This window comes from Calonectris borealis, chromosome 1, assembly GCF_964195595.1.
Source record: "Calonectris borealis chromosome 1, bCalBor7.hap1.2, whole genome shotgun sequence".
In the NCBI taxonomy this organism is placed as follows: domain Eukaryota; kingdom Metazoa; phylum Chordata; class Aves; order Procellariiformes; family Procellariidae; genus Calonectris; species Calonectris borealis.
The window spans coordinates 219058840-219076409 of NC_134312.1; the positions used below are offsets into that span (position 1 = coordinate 219058840).

Sequence of the window (17570 nt, forward strand, 5' to 3'; positions counted from 1 at the left end):
ATCCGTATCCTTTCATCTCTCCAGTTCAGCAGCAGTGAGAAGTTGGTGTGAGATTCATCCCCTAGAACTCGTTCTCCAGAATGTGTAAATGCTTAGGGACTTCCTTGCCGGGAAGCAGCTTGTACTGAAGACCATGTGCTCTTCAGGCTCTTGAAAAGCTCTTCAGGCCCTTTGAAAGTGGGCTCCTCTCTGCTGCCACAAGGAAAGACCTCCTGAAATCCCAAGTAGTTGATCATACCGATCTCCATTGATTCTCAGGCTTTCTTGGACCCAATGGCAAAGGGGCCGTTGGCAGTCCAGATCCACTGAGGGCATTGCAGCATAGCCAAAGGCTTCAGGATTTCTCCATGGAATCATCTAATCGTCTTTGAAGTGCCCCTTAGGTTTGTTTTTTATCTACACATTTCTTTCCCCTAAAGCAGACGAGGAATCAGCTTCATTGGGAGCTCAGGTTTCGTCTCACCAATGCCAGCCTTATGAGTTAAGCTGTGGGAAAAGCCTAAATGCTACTTTCCTGTGCAAAGTTGGACAGGACTGTAAAACAAAAAGGCGAGGGGGGACCTTGAGCTCCATTTCAGAGTCTTGCAGTTTTCTTAGTACTTGTTTCAAGTTCTCACTGAGAAAAATAGCCTGGATAACTCTGTCTACTGCACGCACATAACAGGCAGGGGACTCTGGGCCTGGGTTTATGGGGAAGACCCAAGAGCAGCAGTGACAACGTGGTCTGCAGGCAGTTTGCCTGTTTGGCCATTCTCTGTGCCTGGAATATGTTTATGCTTCCCTTCTTGTAGCTGCTACACACAACTGAGCAGAGATCAGCGCCTTTTGGGTGAAAAAAGTGCAAAAAGTGCAGTAGATAAAACCCTGGAAGAGCTTGGAGTCAGTCCTGCTGGTGTAGGCAGCTGCTGCTGCGTTATGCTCCCCCCAGTATTAGAGGAAAGACTTTGTTTTCACTGTCACTTCCTAGATCGTTTCGCTGCCTGCCTTCCATATTTCCATGTAAATGCAGTAGTTACACGGAGAGCTTTTCTTCAGGGTTAAATTATCCACAGACACTTCGTCAGATTGCATTCACCTCTTGAGCATAAGAGCAGACACGTTTTGGAGCAGTTTTCCTCAATATTTTGCTGGTGGATGTCTGAAATCACTTTTTTTTTTTTTTTTCTTTTTCCTTGCGTCCGTAACCCCTTGATGCTGTATGATGAAAGCAGTATTTTAACGCTGTTTTGTTGAGGCAGAGTTCTGTTGTTGGCCTGATTCGGGAGCTGCGGTGTGCATCTATGTGTACGTTCTGTGACAAGAGCCGTCATGAATTCTTGGCATTTGAGAGGTGCAGGGGGGGGCAAAGGGAGACGGTGTGAAGAGCTGGCAAAGCCCAGTTTAGCGTTGGCGTTTACCCTGATGGAGAGCCACTCATCTCCTCTGATTCATTTGCATGTGAGCCCTGGACACAGCAGTCGTGGCCTTGCTCTGTGTCCCTTCCCCGACACACGAGGGTAGGAAATGCCTGAATTAGGGACAAGAAAGCCTCGTTCCAGAGAGCTCTTCTCTCTCCTGGCACTTTGGCCATCAGCACTCAGGTGTTAAAGGAGCAATTGCTGGCTCCTGGCATTTCCCTCCGTAAGTCACTGTGTTAATTATTGCATTAATTTACTGTGACCTTGATGTAATATCCACCCCTGTTTTACTTGCTGATGAATTAAATGGATCTTCAGTAGTTGAGATGCAAAATAGCACTTTCCCCAGCTGTATCCTGAAGATTGGCAAAATTCTCGATCCTTTCCAGATGACTCCTGTGTTCAAATTGTTAGAGACTAAAATAATAGTGTGTGTCCAGAGTCTCACTTCACGGGATAGCTAAGCATGTGCCTGTTATCATACTCATGAATGATCTCGGTAAAGTCACATTCCTCCGTGCTGAAGTAACTTGGAGGATCTGGCTTTGAGTGATTCGTTGCGGCAACTCTTTGTGTTTGCCTCTCATGTTATCCCTTCCATTTGCTTTTACAGTTTGCGAGATATTAAAAAAACAGCCTCCATGGAAAGCAAAAGAAAATCAGTTTTGTATTCTGTAGAAGCACCATTGGAAAATGAATGACTGTTTCTGAATCCTGTGGGCTCCCCAGAATTATATTTTGTTGTTAACATTTGAGAAGTGAGTGAAAAAATAAATATTTCAACAGCCTATTTAATGTGGCCTTGCTCCGTGCCAAGCTCTCAGTCCTGACTTGCACAGAATAGGCAGCCGTTCAGGGACTCATGTAGTGCTGGCTTCAGAAAAAGGTGACTACAGGGACAGCAGCAATAGCGTGTGGGTGGGTGGAGGGGGAATTCCTCCTGGCTGTGTCAAGCCACATACATTTTTGAGACTGTACTTTTGTCTGAAAAATATTCATGCTCCTGTTGCAGTTTCGTCTCCTTTTTCAGGAAGCTACAGGCAGAGATAAATGGTATTTAGGTGAAGGATAACACAGACCATGGTAAAAGTAACTGCAGAGAGAAGAAATGTTCTCTTTGACTCATGAAAAGTGGGCACATCTAGAAAATCCCCCCACAACTACCAGCTTTTCACTGCATTTTTCCACAGCCTGCAGCATCGTACTGTCTCTGTGTAAAACAGATAAACAGGAGGAGGCTGTCTGACTTGAAAGGATGCTGGTTTTATACTGGCACTTTTGATTATTTGGAAATCTCTCTTGCTTTTGTTCCAGTTGTTGGATTGAGGATCAGTGGAAACTTTCACAATGGAAAAATCCCAAGGCTTGGCAGGAGCAGAAGATGCAGTTTGGGAGGCTGTTTTGTTTCAGAGTTCGCTGCTTAAATTTTTCAAATCAGACCCAGGACGGGTTTTGCCAGCACCCAGGTTATATGCTCTGGACAAAACCCTCGGTGACTTGTAGATTCCAGGAGCATTGACATTGTTGGAAAAAGGTATTTCCTGTATTGCCGAAGCTTTGAATACAGATCCTGTGAATGCAGAGCTCAGCTGCCTGTCTTTGCACATGCTGAAGCCAGCACAGTTCCTCTGTGCTGGTGTTTTAAAAACGCTGTTAGTGACCGGGGTGATCGATACGTACAGACGCAGAGACTTGGTGTTGCAATGGTTGCCAAATCGCGTTGCTGTACGGAGCTCGCTTTTTTTTTTGAGCCTTGTTTTTTTTGTCTTCAGCCTGCCCTGGTCCAGATATGAAGTGAGTGGGAGGCGATACCAAAACCAATTAAAAATACCAATGCTTATTGTGACTGGAGATCACTTTCTGTGCAACCGAGACACCCTCTGAAAAAAAAAAGCACTACAGTAAAGTACGGAGTGATTTCTAAACTGAGCTCACGGTGGGGGAGCTCTCAGAGGTGGTGGTGGTGTGATAGATCCCGTTGGTAACACCAGTAGCCCAGTAAACGCTGCGCTGGGGCTGTTCAGAGTGAACCTCCTTGCTTTTCCTCTCTGCAGGGCAGGGCTGAGCGATTGCGATAGGGCGAAGTCACTTGCTGGCTTCTCGTTCAGCCAGACCACCCCAGGACTCTGAAAACTTTATCAGTGTGCTGCCACGTTCAACAGGGTCTTCGGTTGAGCCCCCAGCAGGTACTGGAGCAGGAGAGAGCAAACAGCTTTGTGCTGATGTTCTCCACCTCCTCAACTTTACCACTGACGTTTCTCCTCCCCTCCGATGTTGCCTTTTATCTTGGGTGTGGAAGGGCCTTGGAGGAGAGAACCTCGGAGGTGTCTGGCAATCAGCCGTTCACTGGTTTGAACTGGTGCTCAAACCTCCTGAAAATCTAGACCAGGTAAGGTCAAAAAAATAGTTTGCCAAAATAGGGTCGCCATTTCCAAGACAGCTTGGCCCTGGTACATTATAACACCCGTCTCTGAGCCTGGCCGCTCTGCTCACAACCTGAAACTGCCGTTTGTGTTGCCCAAACCTGCCTCCCTTGGCTGTATCGTCTGCCCTGATCCGTCCGGTAACGCTGCACCCTCGGCACCTTGTCCGTAAGGCATCCGAAACCTGCGGGATAGTGCTTGGGTGTTTGCTCCGAGCTTTGCTGTTGGATGCTTGGCTGGTTTCGGCCAAGCTTTACCAGTTTGGCGGGGTGACCTCTTACCACGTGCTGCTGTTTCCAAAAGGAAAATGTGTGTGTGTGTGTGTGTGTCAGTTCTCCAGAGACCGCGCTCTGTGTCCCGTGTCAGCCTCCTCCTCTTCGTGTCTTGTTCCGTGTCCGTTTCTCTCGCCTACAAATAAAGCATCTGTGAAAAGCCTGGGGGAGGAACTGCTCCTTTCCCTTCAGCTGCGGTACTCGGGCTCCTCGGAGCAGCCTGTGGAGGAAGGGTGTCGATCCAGCCGTTCCTGGGACATCCCCAGGGCCAGACCCAAGCCTTGGGTTTTTCTGGTGACTCACGGAAGCCTCTCGTCATCCAAAATATTCCCCTATCCCTTCTCTGCGCTCCAGCGTGGGGAGGAGGGGGGTGTGCTTTAGCCACAGCTTTTGCTTTTTCCCCTCCTTTCCACGACCGATGGCTCCCACGTGTACAGAAACATCTGAAAGTAATAAACCATGGCGCTCTGGCTGTTAAGTAACCTGTGCTGTGTTGGAGCGTCTGTTTTATCATACCCTGAGTGCTGGGGTGGTTGTTCCTAGCTGAAGAGCAGGAATTTGGGGAAATTTGCTCTGAAATTTTGCAGACTGTTTTACATTCCAGCAAGGCTTAACAGAGCCCAAAAGGGCTTTAGCATCCTCCTACGGTGGGGGGCTGGAGCCCTGTGCTCCACTCCCGTGCCCAAAAGCTGCTCACAGCTCATCCCCTGTGTGCATACGGGGCTGGATAAACACAGCCATGGAGTGATAAATGCACATTTTTGAACCCAAAGCGAGCCCGAGAGCCCTGGGCGAGGTCTGCCTGGTGTTTCTGTCCCCCTCCCCAATTTTTGTCCTTTTCCTTCCAGCTAGCAAAGAGGCCGAGAGGTGATGGGGGGGCCTGGACCCCCCTAGGTAGCTGGATCTCCCCAGGCTGCGGTACCCTCTTCCTCTCCATCCGGGAGCTCTTCAACCTCATCCAAACATCACATAGGTGAGGTTGGATGGATGCAGAGTTGGGGAATTTCTGTGCAGGGGCACACGGTGTCCTCCAGCTTGACCCTCGCTTCATCCGGGGCTGTCCCCCATCGGAAGCACCCGGGGAGAGCAGCGCAGGCTTCCTGCCTGATCTCCAGGCGCTGCCGGAGAGCCCTGCTGCCTCTTTTTGCCTTCCAGTCACGCAGGTGCTGCGGTCGGGCCGGAGAAAGGGAGCTTGTCTGCGGGGCCCCGGGGGAGCGGCACTCGCGCAAGCGTGGTCCGAGCGCGGGCAGGCTGGGGGCCAGGGCGGCTGGAAGGCAGCGGCTGCTTCCTCCCTCCCCAGGGTCCCTCTTACAGCAACTGCCCTGCAAAAAACAACCCCCACCCTTCTGGGGTGCAGAGGAGGGGAACCCCGTGTTGTTGTCGGGATGAGAGAGGAGTGTGGGGCTGCACAATCAGGCCTAAGATGCAGCCAGGCACTGCAGCAGTTTTATTTGAGGAAGGATAGCACGCTGTCTTTGCTCTGGTCCTATATGACCATTCTGTTCACTCTGAAGCCTACTGATTACCGTAGAAATGCCATGTTACTAACTGCCAGTCATTTTAACAGAGAGCCTTTTCATCAAGGGCTGGAGGGGGAGGCTTGAGGGTGTATTTAGGCTGGAATCAGGGGTGGGGGAACACAGACGCATACACACCCCCACATCATCCCGTCGGGTACCACACAGGTATTTCCCCCAGACTCCAATTTAGTGTCTTTTGACTTTATTTTCACTGGATTTGGTCATAGCTGAGCAAGTGCCACCACCCCCGATAGCACCCTGCGCTGCTGCCACCCCCTTCCCTCCCTCCTCTTAGGGACACACCGCACCGGGGTGGCTTTGCCACCCATGGGTGCCACATCCTTGAGCCCACGGTGGCTCAGTCTTGTGGGTCAGCGCTGCACGGCCGCCGAAACTCCTGCCCGTGCTCGTGGATCCATTTATTTGCCACTGGAAGGGACAAGGACAAGGACACCCATCTGCCTCTGTCCCCCTGCACCCCTCTCCGACCCCGCGCCAGTATCGGTGATGTATTTTTCCCTATTACCCAGGATTTTTCTGGCTTCTCGGCACCTTTCACCTCCCCCCTGGCAGAGCCGCCCCTCCAACCCCGTGTCACCCCAAGGTGACACCGGGCACCGTCTCTCACCCCACTTGTCCCCGGCCAGGACGGGGCAGCCGGCGTGCAGGGTGTCCCCGTCACCGTCCCCGTTCCTCCGCAGGTTCCACCAGAAAAGAGCCGCGTTCTGCGGAGCAGAGAGGGGGTGGGAGCCCTGGGCTTTGGCACCCCAAAAACAGAGCTGGGAGCCCTGCGGTTGGGGTTTGGCACCCTAAAACAGGGGCCTCAGAATTAGGGTGTGGAACCCCAAAACAGAGCTGGGAGCCCCAGACTTGGGGTTTGGCACCCCAAAACAGAGCTGGGAGCTGCAGGATTGGGATTTGGCACCCCTCGAAGGGAGCCAGGAGCCCCAGAGCAGGTGTTTGGCACCCCAAAACAGATCAGGGAGCCCCTGGTTTGGGGTTTGGCATCGGGACAGGCTCGGCCACAACTCCCTGCAAGGGACAAGATGCAAGAGCTGCATCTCCCCCTCTTCCCCGCTCGCGGGGGGCTTGTGCGGATCTCCCTCACCTTAACCACGGGCACGCTGAAGTTGGCGTAGATGAAGGCGGTGGAGCCGCCGGCCTCCACCGTGCTCAGCTGGAAAAGGAGCAAAAATATGAGCTGTGTCCCTCCCCCCATCCCTCCCCCTGTGATATGGCTGCTTTGCATGGGGAAACTGAGGCACAGAACCTCCCTTGGTCCCCCACAGCGCTTTGCTCGCTATGGCATGGCACAAGCTCTTAAATACTCTGCAGGCGTTGTCATTTAACACCGCACCACAGTCTGATTTAGGGCTGCCCTCACCCGTCTCCAACCCCGTTCACTCTGAACCCTACTGATGACCATGCAAGTACAGTCTCTAGGCCTGGAAATGGCGGGGACTCACATAGATCATGACCGTGGCGATCCTGTTGCCTGACTTCATTCTGTAAAGGGGGCTCTTCCTGGACTGCCCCAAGAGCGAGGAGGTGGGGACAGTCAGTCCCACGCTGACACGGCTCGGCTTGGAGGCACTTCACGCCCTAACAGAGCTGGTGGCTCTGAGCTGCCCCCAGGGAAATCTCTTCCTCTCCCTTCTTTTCTCTCCCTCCCTCCCCTCTTTCCTCCCTCCTTTCCCAGGAACATCCCAGGCACCATCCCAGGAATCACCACAGGGACACCCCCAGGGACCATCCAGGGACCTCCCCCCAGGCAACCGTCCCAGGAGCATCACGGGGATCACCCCAGGGTCCACCTCTAGGAACATCTGAGGGACCATCCCAGAGACCACCCCAGGGACCCCCCTGGGCACCATCCCCAAGATCCAGGTCCAGGAACATCTGAGGGACCAGCCCAGAAACCACCCCAAAGACCACCCCAGGGACCATTTCCAAGAACATCCCAGGGACCACCCTGGTGACCATCTGAGAGACCACCCCAGGAATCATCCCAGGATCACCCCAAGGACCATCCCAAGAGCACCACAGGAACCACCCTGGGCACCACCCCACAGACCACCCCATGGACCACCCAGGCAGCTCCCTGACCGTGGCATGGTCGAAGTGTGGCTCGTAGTGGCCTCCCAACCCATAGTTGACCACCTGCAGGTACTCAGCGTAGGGTGGCCGCAGGTCCAGGCCGGTGACGGCAGCGATGCGCTGCTCCAACGCCCGCACCACCGGGTCGGCGGTGTCCTTCAGCCAGGCGCTGCGGGAGCACCCCACATTCAGCCCCCCCAAATTCACGCGTGGTTGGGCTTAACCCTCATGGCACTACTGGGTGTGGAGGACCCAGGCCTCCCCAGCATGGCTTCACTGCCACCTTGGTGGTGGCAATGGGGCCATGGTGGTCCCACTGGCTGGAGGACAAGGGATGGGGTGGCTTCTACCTCTTGCTTATCCGGTACTCGGCTTTCTGCTGCTTCTCCCCAGAGGCGACCACGGACCTCTGCAGCTGGAGGACACATGGTGGGGGGGATGTTGCTGCAGATGGGGACTCTCACACCAAGCAGGGACCCCAGTCGGGGGCCAAATTGGGGGGTTTATACCAGCTGGTTGCCAAACATCCCCACCCCAAGGTGATGGAAGCAGTGCTAGCAGCTGGATCCAACGCAGTTGGGTGTCACCAAGTCAAGCCTGGCTGGGGAGGGGTTTAGGTGCATGCATGGACCTGGTTTCTCCCCAGAATCTTTTGGGGGGCTCAGATGGAGCTAAGCTGGGCTCATCCCCCTCAGGGGCTCACTGCAGGAAGCTTTGGCTAAGCCCTGGCTTAAAACCCCTCCTATCTCTGCACGCTCAGGGTGGTCCACCCTGGAGCGCCAGCTCTTGGGGCACACTCCTCCAGGAGAGGGACAATCCTGGGGACTGGGACGGCTCACCCAGGGCCCTGCCAACCCCTTGATGGTCTCAGCCTCGGCGTCGCTGATGAAATCGTGGTACAAAGCCACGTAGGGTCGGATCCAGACCATCTCCTTCTTGGCAGGCTGGAGAAGGAGGTAGGGGCTCCCGTTGGTCTCGTAGGAGCAGCCGAGGTGTGGGAGATGCTCCGGGGCTGGCTGGGGAGAGAGAGGACCAAGGAGGGCGTGAGGAGGGGACAGTGGTGGGGTGGGGCGCCATGTCACCCCCCTGCCAGCCCCACCTGCCCCCCCGGGCGCTGGCACAGCTCCTCGTAGGCGTCGCGGCTCTGCAGGTGGGTGCCATTGGGGCGTCGCAGGGGTCCGGCGCTCACCGCCGTCCCCATCTCCAGCAGCTTCTCGTACTTGGCCACGTTCCTCGCCACCCTTTGGTTACTGGGGTCTGCCGGAGAGGTGGTGTCACCCGAAACGCCGTATCCCCATCACCCCCCTTCCCTGGCATCAGTCCCTGGAGAATTGCCCCACATGGGGGGCAAGCAATGGGGTGAAGGAGGCTGGTGCCATGCAGAGGTGATGGGGACGCCCCAAAACCTCTCCCCTCCTCCTGCTGCAACCGAGGTTGCCCCACGTACCATAATGGAGAAACTCCCTGGAGAGGCTCAAGGCGTGGGAGATGTTTCCAGCCTGGATGGGGGGAGTGGAGAGCTCGTGAGCATCCCCCTGCCCACGGTTCAGCTCCACCGGGCACCAGGGTGATGGGGATGGGACTCAAAGCCGTACCATGAAGTAGGAGAAGGCGAGATGGTCCAGAGCATCCTCCAGGCTGCTCCGGTCCTCGGGGTTCCAGCTGCCGTAGGAGAGGCGGAAGAGGCCGACGGCCTCCTCCAGCCACGCGATGGAGTGGTAGTAGTCGCCCGTATCGTAGGCCACCTGCGAGGCAGCGCACCGCATGGACCCAGCGGCTGGGCCAGCCTGGCCTGCATCCCGTCCCAACCCTGTCCCATCCCATCCCATCCCATCCCGTCCCGTCCCGTCCCGTCCCGTCCCATCCCATCCCACTACATCCCCACCCCCATCCTCATCCATCCCATCCCCTTCTCATCCCATCCCATCCCCATGACCACCTTCATCCCGATCGCACCCCTATCTCCTCCCATCCTATCCCTACCCTGTCTCATCCTGTCCTGTCCCATCCCATCACATCCCATTCTATCCCATCCCCATCCCATTCTGTCCCATCCCCATGCCTTGTCATCCCATCCCATTGCAATTCCCACCCATCCTGTCCCATCACACCCTGTCGCTTTCCTATTCCCATCCCCATCCCCATTCCCTCCCACGCCATCTCCTCCTGTCCCATCCCTTCCTTTCCTGTCCCATCCCCATCTCCATCCCCATCCCCATCTCCATCCTGCTCCATCCCCATCTCCATCCTGCTCCATCCCCATCCCCATCTCCATCTGCACCTCCATCTCATCCCATGCCATGCCATGCCATGCCATACCATCCTATCCCATCCTATCCCATCCCATCCCATCCCATCCCATCCCATCCCACCCTGTCCCATCCTACCCCATGCTCTAACACTCCATCCCAGCTCTGCAGTGATACTCAGAGGACTCTGCCCTATCACAGCCTCTATCACAGCACCCAAATCCCCTCCCAGGGATTTAGGGACCCACTTTTACCCCCGGGATGGGGGCTGACCCTGTACCCAACCGGGATGCTGGGGCAGGAGGTCTCCCCCAGGCCACCGGCTTGGCTCTTCCCTTCCCCGAGCCACGAAGCAGCAAGAAGCCCCGTTATTTGGGCGAGAGCCGAAGGCGATGGCAGGCGGGCGGATGCCTGCGGGCTGAGTCAGAGGGGCCCCTCTGCGTCCGTGCGGGAAGAAAACCCAATGTCTGTCCCTACGGAAGCAACGTCCTCGGCTGGAAAAGCTTTGGGGGGGGCTGACAGGGCTCGCCCTCACCTTGCCCACGTGGAAGCAGTCGTCGGCGGAGAGGGAGATGCGCCGGCTGGGGCTGTAGAGGGGTGGGCGGCTGGCACCAGCTCGCTGGAAGACACCGTTGGCCATGCCCTTGACGCTGAGCGCGTAGACGTCCTGCAGCCGCATCAGTGCCCGGGCAGCCCCATCCAGGTCCTCGGCTCCAGGCAGCTCCTGCTCCACCTCCTTGAAGCCATCATGGAGTGCTGAGGGCAGGTAATGGAGTGCACGGAGAGGGATTAATGAGGTTTTGGGGTGCAATTACCCTTATCAGCCCTTCTCCATCGCTGGGGACCCCACATCCTGCTCCTCCACCCATTCCCCTGCTCCTCCACCCATTCCCCTGTTCCTCTGCCCATTCCCCTGCTCCTCCACCCATTCTCCTGCTCCTCCACCCATTCTCCTGCTCCTCCACCCATTCCCCTGCTCCTCCACCCATCCTCCTGCTCCTCCACCCGTTCCCCTGCTCCTCTGCCCAGTCCCTGTCACCTCCCAGCTCTCCTCAGGTGACAGCGAGGACACGCGGCCGAGCATCCCCCCATACCCTGGGTGTTCTCGGTGGCCTCGTCGCTGTAGATGACGTTGGGCCAGTCGGAGTGGAGACGCTTGATGAGGCTGAAGGCCAGCAAGGGGTTGTCCACCGAGGCCTCGGGGTCCTGGTGCAGCGCCTGGACCTTCTCATAAAACCTATAAGGCACCCACTGGGTGACACTTTGAGTGATGCTCCTGGGTGGTGACACCCCTGGGGTGACGTCTGGGCTCTGAGCCCCCCATAGTTGGGCAGCTTTGCCCCAGTGTCCACTTTTTGGCCAAGCCAGAGGTGAGGAAAACCCCATCAAGGTTGGTAGACCCCATCCCTGGTGGGTACGTGGGGATGGCCCGTGCCTTGGGGATGCTGTGACCTGGGTTGGGGGGACCACGTACCCCCCCGCCCCGGGACGTGACTGGGGGGGTGTGGGCAGTTCTCCCCATCCACCCCCCGATGCCCCAAGCTCCTATTTAAGGGCACCCCCAAACATCGGGTGCTGGGCTGCGTTAACCGCCCCCCACCGCAGCGACGGGAGTGGGGGATAGGGGTGCCTAGAGGGAGCCCCCACGCGTGACCGCGACGGGATGAGAGGGTCCGATACCTGGCGAGACGACGCAGGCGAGCGCTCTCCTCCCGCAGGTAGGCTCGGAGGCGGCGGAGCAGGCGGCCCTCGGAGCCCAGCGCCCTGCGGACGCTCAGCATGGCCGTGTAGGTCTCGGCCGGGGCGGGGGGGGGCAGCAGCGCCAGCAGCGCCCCCAGCCCCAGCGCCCCCAGCGCCCGCATCCAGCCGCCGCCGCCGCCGGGAGAGGCCGGGGGAGGGCGGGGGGGGTGGGGGTGGGGGTGGGGCGGGGAGGCCCCGCCCGGGGTGGGGGGGGAGGGGGGGTGGGGGGGGTGCCCCGGATCCGCCACGCTGGCTGGGGGAGGGGGGGCGTGGTGCTGCTGGTCCCCATCCTGCCCGTCCCCATCCTGCCCGTCCCCATCCTGCCTGTCCCCATCCCACCTGTCCCCATCCTGCCTGTCCTGCCTGTCCCTGTCCTGCCTGTCCCTGTCCCCATCTCATCCCGCCTGTCCCCATCCTGCCTGTCCTGCCTGTCCCTGTCCTGCCTGTCCCTGTCCCCATCTCATCCCGCCTGTCCCCATCCTGCCTGTCCTGCCTGTCCCTGTCCTGCCTGTCCCTGTCCCCATCTCATCCCGCCTGTCCCCATCCTGCCCCAGCCTCATCCTGCCCGTCCCCATCCTGCCTGTCCCCCTCTTGTCTGTCCCCATCCTGCCCTGTCCCCCTCTTGTCTGTCCCCATCTTGCCCCGGCTTCGTCCCGCCTGTCCCTGTCCTGTCTGTCCCTGTCCTGTCTGTCCCTGTCCCCATCCCATCCTGTCCCCATCCTGCCCTGTCCCCCTCTTGTCTGTCCCCATCCTGCCCTGTCCCCATCCTGCCTGTCCCCATCCTGCCTGTCCCCCTCTTGTCTGTCCCCATCTTGCCCCGGCTTCGTCCCGCCTGTCCCTGTCCTGTCTGTCCCTGTCCCGTCTGTCCCTGTCCCCATCCCATCCTGTCCCCATCCTGCCCTGTCCCCATCCTGCCTGTCCCCCTCTTGTCTGTCCCCATCTTGCCCTGGCCTCATCCTGCCTGTCCCTGTCCTGTCTGTCCCCATCCCATCCTGTCCCCATCCTGTCCTGTCCCAGTGGGGTGAGGGCAGTGGGTTGGGGACGTCCCGCTGGGTTCCCACCAACACTGCAGATGCTTTCCCACCCTGAAAAAACCCCTTTTTTGCAGAAAACCTCATTGGAGTGGGCGCTCAGGTGCCCCGTCTGCAGGGACAGCACCGCAATAGCACCCCAAAATACCCCCCCAGCCGAGCACCCCCAGCCCCCTGGAGCCTCCCGGGGAAAACAGGCCAGAACCGGCTGAATTCCCAAAGGAAAGGCCAAGAGAAGCTGGGAAATGTGGGTTTGTCCCAAGGCGGGGGTGATGGGTGCAAGGACATGGTGGGTGCAGAGCTTGGGGCGAGCATTGCTCTGATCCTCCGCTCCAGGGTCTGGGTACCACGTTCCATCACTCAGCCGGGTCCCAGGTCCCCGTCACTCAGCCATGTCCCACATCCCCATCATTACAAGTTGCATGTCGCCATCACCCCGCTCTGTCCCATTTCCCCATCACTCTTCGTTGCTTGTCCCCATGACTCGGCCATGTCCCATGTCCCATGTCCCCATCACTCTGCCGTGTCCCACGTCCATTGCTCAACCATGTCCCACATCCCCATTGCTCAGCCATGTCCCACATCCCATTGCTCAGCCGCGTCCCATGTCCCCATCACTCAGCCATATCCCACATCCCCATCACTCCATGTCACACGTCCCCATCACTCAGCCATATCCCACATCCCATTGCTCAGCTGTGTTCCAGGTCCCCATCACTTAGCTGTGTCCCACATCCCCATCACTCCTTGTCCCACATCCCCATCACCCCGTGTCCCACGTCCCCATCACTTAGCTGTGTCCCACATCCCCATCACTCCTTGTCCCACATCCCCATCACCCCGTGTCCCACGTCCCCATCACTCCTTGTCCCACATCCCCATCACCCCGTGTCCCACGTCCCCATCACTCCATGTCCCACGTCCCCATCAACCCGTGTCCCATGTCCCCATCACTCCGTGTCCCACGTCCCCATCACCCCGTGTCCCACGTCCCCATCACTCCATGTCCCACGTCCCCATCACCCAGCCATATCCCATGTCACCGCATCATACCCCCCCCCATTCTCCACCCCTCCAGTCACCCCAAGAACTGGGGAGAACCAACCTCCCCCCAAACTCCCGTGCTTTCCTCACCCCCCCTGCCCACCTTCACATGGGGCCCTTCCCTGTCCCCTGGGTCCCCACCAGCAGCCGCCAGAGCAGGCCAAGCCGTTGCCCGTCGCTAAACCCCATCCAGCAGCACCCTCCACCGCCAAACCCCACCTCCCCGGTGCCAAACCCCCCAAGTACAACCCCGGGGTGACACGGGTGTCCCCACACCACGCCCATCCCATGCCTGGCCTTGCTCCTGGCCCTTCTTCTGGCCACCGGCCCCCAGCACCCCACCGCCAGCGTCCCCCGGGGACCCCCGGGCGATGCCGTCCCCACCGGCACCCGCCCTTGCGCCCAGCGCACTGGCCGCTGCCACCGCTTCTGCTTCGAGACCCAGCGGGGACATTTTGGTTGTCCTCGGCGCTACCGGTAAGACGGGGATGCTGGGACCGCCCCCCCGCCCCCCAAAACCTGATAATCTTGGGGGGTTGCCTTCTCTCCCAGCTGCTGTGTGCCCAAAACGTAGCAGTGGGATGGACTGGGAGGTGACGATGCTCGGGGCCATCCCCCATCCTTCCCCGGCAGGGTCATCTCCCTCGGGATTTTCCCAATATTGGCTGGATTTTACCGGTTTTGGGAGGAATTTATTTGGTAGCGGCACGGGGATGTGAGCTCACAGTCACCGTTGGGATGCCACAACCTGCCCCCTACGGAGCAGAATAACCACCCCCCCCCAAGATTTGAGCGCTTTTTCCCATGGGAATATGGGGTGAAACTCAGCCTGAACCAGGAGGGTGAAGAAAACGGGATAAAAAAATGGTAAAAAAGGGGAATTCTCTCTCTGCCACATGGGGGGGAGGCAGAAATCACCGATATTTTTAACTAACCCACCACTTTTGGGTATTTTTCCCCAGGTGACCGGCTGCTCTTGGTGGCATCTTCTGCTTTTTCGCTGCTGCTACCAGGTGAAAAATGCTGATTTTTGGTGAAGCAGCAGCATTTCGGGTGCCGTGCCGGCATCCCCCCCCAGCCAACGCACAGCAGATCCTCCACCCCTCCCCAGGTCGCCAACAACATCTATCTGATGGGTAATTAAAAAGCCAAGCGTTAATTAAATAAAAGTTATGTGATGCTGAGCCTCCTGCGCATCCCAAACGTCCCCGGTGAGGTCCCGGCGTTGCCGCGCTTGCCGGCTCTGGCTGCTGGTCGGGAGTGACCCCCCCATCCCTAAAATGGGTCCATTTTAAAAAGCTTTGAGGTTCTGCTCGCCGCGGTCGGAGGCGTCCAGGGAGAAGAGGCAGAATGCGATTTCCTCGCAGGCGCTGGTTGTGCCGCACTCGAACAAGCAGCCGAAAACACCGCCGGGGCAGACAGCCAGGTCGGAATAACCGGCTGGTCCCGGGTGCAGCACCCATGGGTGCCGCCAACCCGTCCCATCCAGCGGCGAGGGGTTGAGGTAGATGCCCAAATCACTCCGGCGGTGCCGGTCGGTGGGATGGGAGTAGAGTAACCAAGTCGGTGCATCCCCGGTGCCCGTCGGCGCGGCGAAGCTCACCACGCTGCCCTGGCACCCCCGCGGCGGTTCGCCCAGCGCCTTGCACCGCGCCGAGCGATCGAACCGCAGCCCGCGGTCAGCGCTGAATGCCACGGCCCGGCAGCCCCGCGGCGCTCGGGCGTTGCAGTAGAGCAAGGGCTGGCGGGCATCGCTCCCACTGATTTCGGCTACCTGGCACTCGCCCGTCTGCCCGCCGCCGACCAGGGCACCCTTGTGCCAGCTGCGCCCGCCGTCGTCGCTGTAGAAGACGAGGGCGTGCTGCCGGGTGTAGCAAGGCAGCGGCACAACCCCGCACAAGCACCCGTGCACGTAGTAGGCGTATGCCGGCACCACCAGCCGCCCCGAATCCAGCTGTACCCCGTGGCCCGGCCCCACGGCGAAGGTGGCCCAACGGGACAGGTCGGCGCCGACGGCCTCGTCCGTCACGTCCCGTAGCGGGGTCCAGCCGCGGCCGCCGTCGGCGCTGGTGGCGTAGCAGAGGCGAGCGGCGCTGCAGCCCCTCCAGATTTGGCATCGCTCCGTCTTCCCCCGCTCGACGCAGATGCAGAAGAGGAAGACGGTGCCGCTCGTCGCATCGTAGAGGGGACAGGGGTTCATGGTGCGGCGGCCGGGCAGCGCCAACGCCGACAGCTCCTCCACCGGACCCCACTGCCGGCGAGGAGGTAAACAGGGCTCAGCCGCGGGATGCAGCGGTGTCGCCGTACCCCAAAACCGCCCGGCATCGCTCCCGGGGATGGAGGTCACAGCTTGTTCCTACAGCCCAGGCTGGTTTTTACCTCGACCGAGGAGCCGTGCCGGCGGCCCCGCCGCAGCACCAGGTACTTGGCGTCCTCGTCCCTGGCCGAGGAGCGTTTCTCGGCGAAGGCCAAGAAGGTGGCGGCGGGGGGGATGTAGAGCAGAGCCGGGATGCGGTAGGTGACCCCGCTCGCCTGCCGAAACAGCGTCTCCCGCGGGAAGACGAGCGGGGATCCCAGTGGCGGCAGGGGGCTCTCCCCGCCATCCCCCAGCTGCTGGCAGGGTGGGAAGGGCGGATGGGAAAGGGTTAAATGCTTGCAAAGGAGCGGGGGTGGCCCTCATGCCCCCCAAAATGGGGGGACAGGGACGAGGACTCACCTTGAGGCAGGTGATGGCCTGGGACATGGTGGCCTGCCCGAGGTCCCCGCTGGGGCCTGAGTGGGGTGGAAGGGGGGCGGTGAGAGCAGAGCCCCCTCGGCGGGGTCATACCCCGGCCGTGGTGTCCCCATGTCCCTCTGTCCCGCTGCACCGCAGGGTTCCCTCTGCCCATGACCCTGTGTCCCCCCCGGTGACACCCCCCAGGCTGTCCCCAAGGGGGACACCCAGGACCCCCAAACCCCATCCCCTTTAGCACCCCCGGTGTCCCCAGCCCAGAGTCCCCATGCCCATGCACACCCCAGGCTCTGAGCCCCCCATGCACCCCCCCAATGCCCCATGCACCCCCAATGCCCCAATTCCCCCATGCACCCCCTCCCGCCTGGATTCCCCCCTATACTCCCCCATGTCCCTGCAACCCCCCTATGGCCCAAATCCCCTACACCGCTGCATGCACCGATCCCCCCCCAATGCCCGGACCTGCCCCATGTACCCCCCCTGCACCCCCATAGCCCGATACCCTGTGATGCCCCCGTACCTCCCGCTGGACCCCCCCCGCACCCCCATAGCCTGGCTCCCTGTATGCACCGATCCCCCAGTGCTCTCCACATGCCCGGACCCCCCCGGACCTCCCCCGGACCCCCCCCGCACCCCCGCAGCCCGGCTCCCTGCAAGCACCGATCCCCCCGTGCTCTCCACATGCCCGGACCCCCCCGTACCTCCCCCCGACCCCCCCAGCCCGGCTCCCTGCATACACCGATCTCCCCGTGGCCCCCCCATGCCCGGCCCCCCCCCCCCGCACCCCTCTTCCCCTACACCCCCGCATGCACTAACGGCCCCCCGCCCCCCCCATGGCCCCATCCCCTTCGCACCTCCTGCCCCGATCTCCCCCCCCACCCCCCGCAGCCCCGCGCACCCCCCGCTCCACCGGCCGCCGCCTCCGCCGCGCCGGGGCCGCCCCGCTCCGCCCCCGCCCCCGCCCGCCCCTTCCCGGCAGCGCCCGGCCCGGCCCCGGCGTGGAGCGGCGCGGGAGGGGGGGGAAGCGGTTTAACGAGAACCTCCCCGCCCGGGCCTGCGCCGCGAA

The 17570-nt window shown here is 59.8% G+C and overlaps 2 protein-coding genes across 3 annotated transcripts; both read right to left on the reverse strand.

Moving 5' to 3' along the window:
* Positions 1-5800: 5800 nt before the first annotated feature.
* On the reverse strand, positions 5801-11852 carry P4HA3 (prolyl 4-hydroxylase subunit alpha 3). The gene is made up of 13 exons (XM_075140425.1): positions 11639-11852; positions 11053-11195; positions 10494-10714; positions 9305-9454; positions 9157-9208; positions 8809-8966; positions 8549-8725; positions 8060-8124; positions 7719-7878; positions 7079-7141; positions 6721-6789; positions 6241-6337; positions 5801-6041 (listed from the first exon to the last, which is right to left on the reverse strand). The coding sequence occupies exons 1-13, from the start codon at positions 11818-11820 to the stop codon at positions 5971-5973; spliced, it is 1608 nt and encodes a 535-aa protein (XP_074996526.1). The 5' UTR covers positions 11821-11852; the 3' UTR covers positions 5801-5970.
* A 2591-nt stretch (positions 11853-14443) lies between these two features.
* NEU3 (neuraminidase 3) lies at positions 14444-17439 on the reverse strand. Of its 2 annotated transcripts, none has more exons than XM_075140427.1 (4): positions 17403-17439; positions 16490-16545; positions 16153-16383; positions 14444-16024 (listed from the first exon to the last, which is right to left on the reverse strand). In XM_075140427.1, the coding sequence occupies exons 2-4, from the start codon at positions 16514-16516 to the stop codon at positions 15065-15067; spliced, it is 1218 nt and encodes a 405-aa protein (XP_074996528.1). In that variant the 5' UTR covers positions 16517-16545; positions 17403-17439; the 3' UTR covers positions 14444-15064. The 2 variants fall into 2 exon arrangements, with proteins under 2 accessions (XP_074996528.1, XP_074996527.1); XM_075140426.1 differs by having other exon boundaries at positions 14936-16024; positions 16153-16386; positions 17403-17433.
* Positions 17440-17570: the final 131 nt, after the last annotated feature.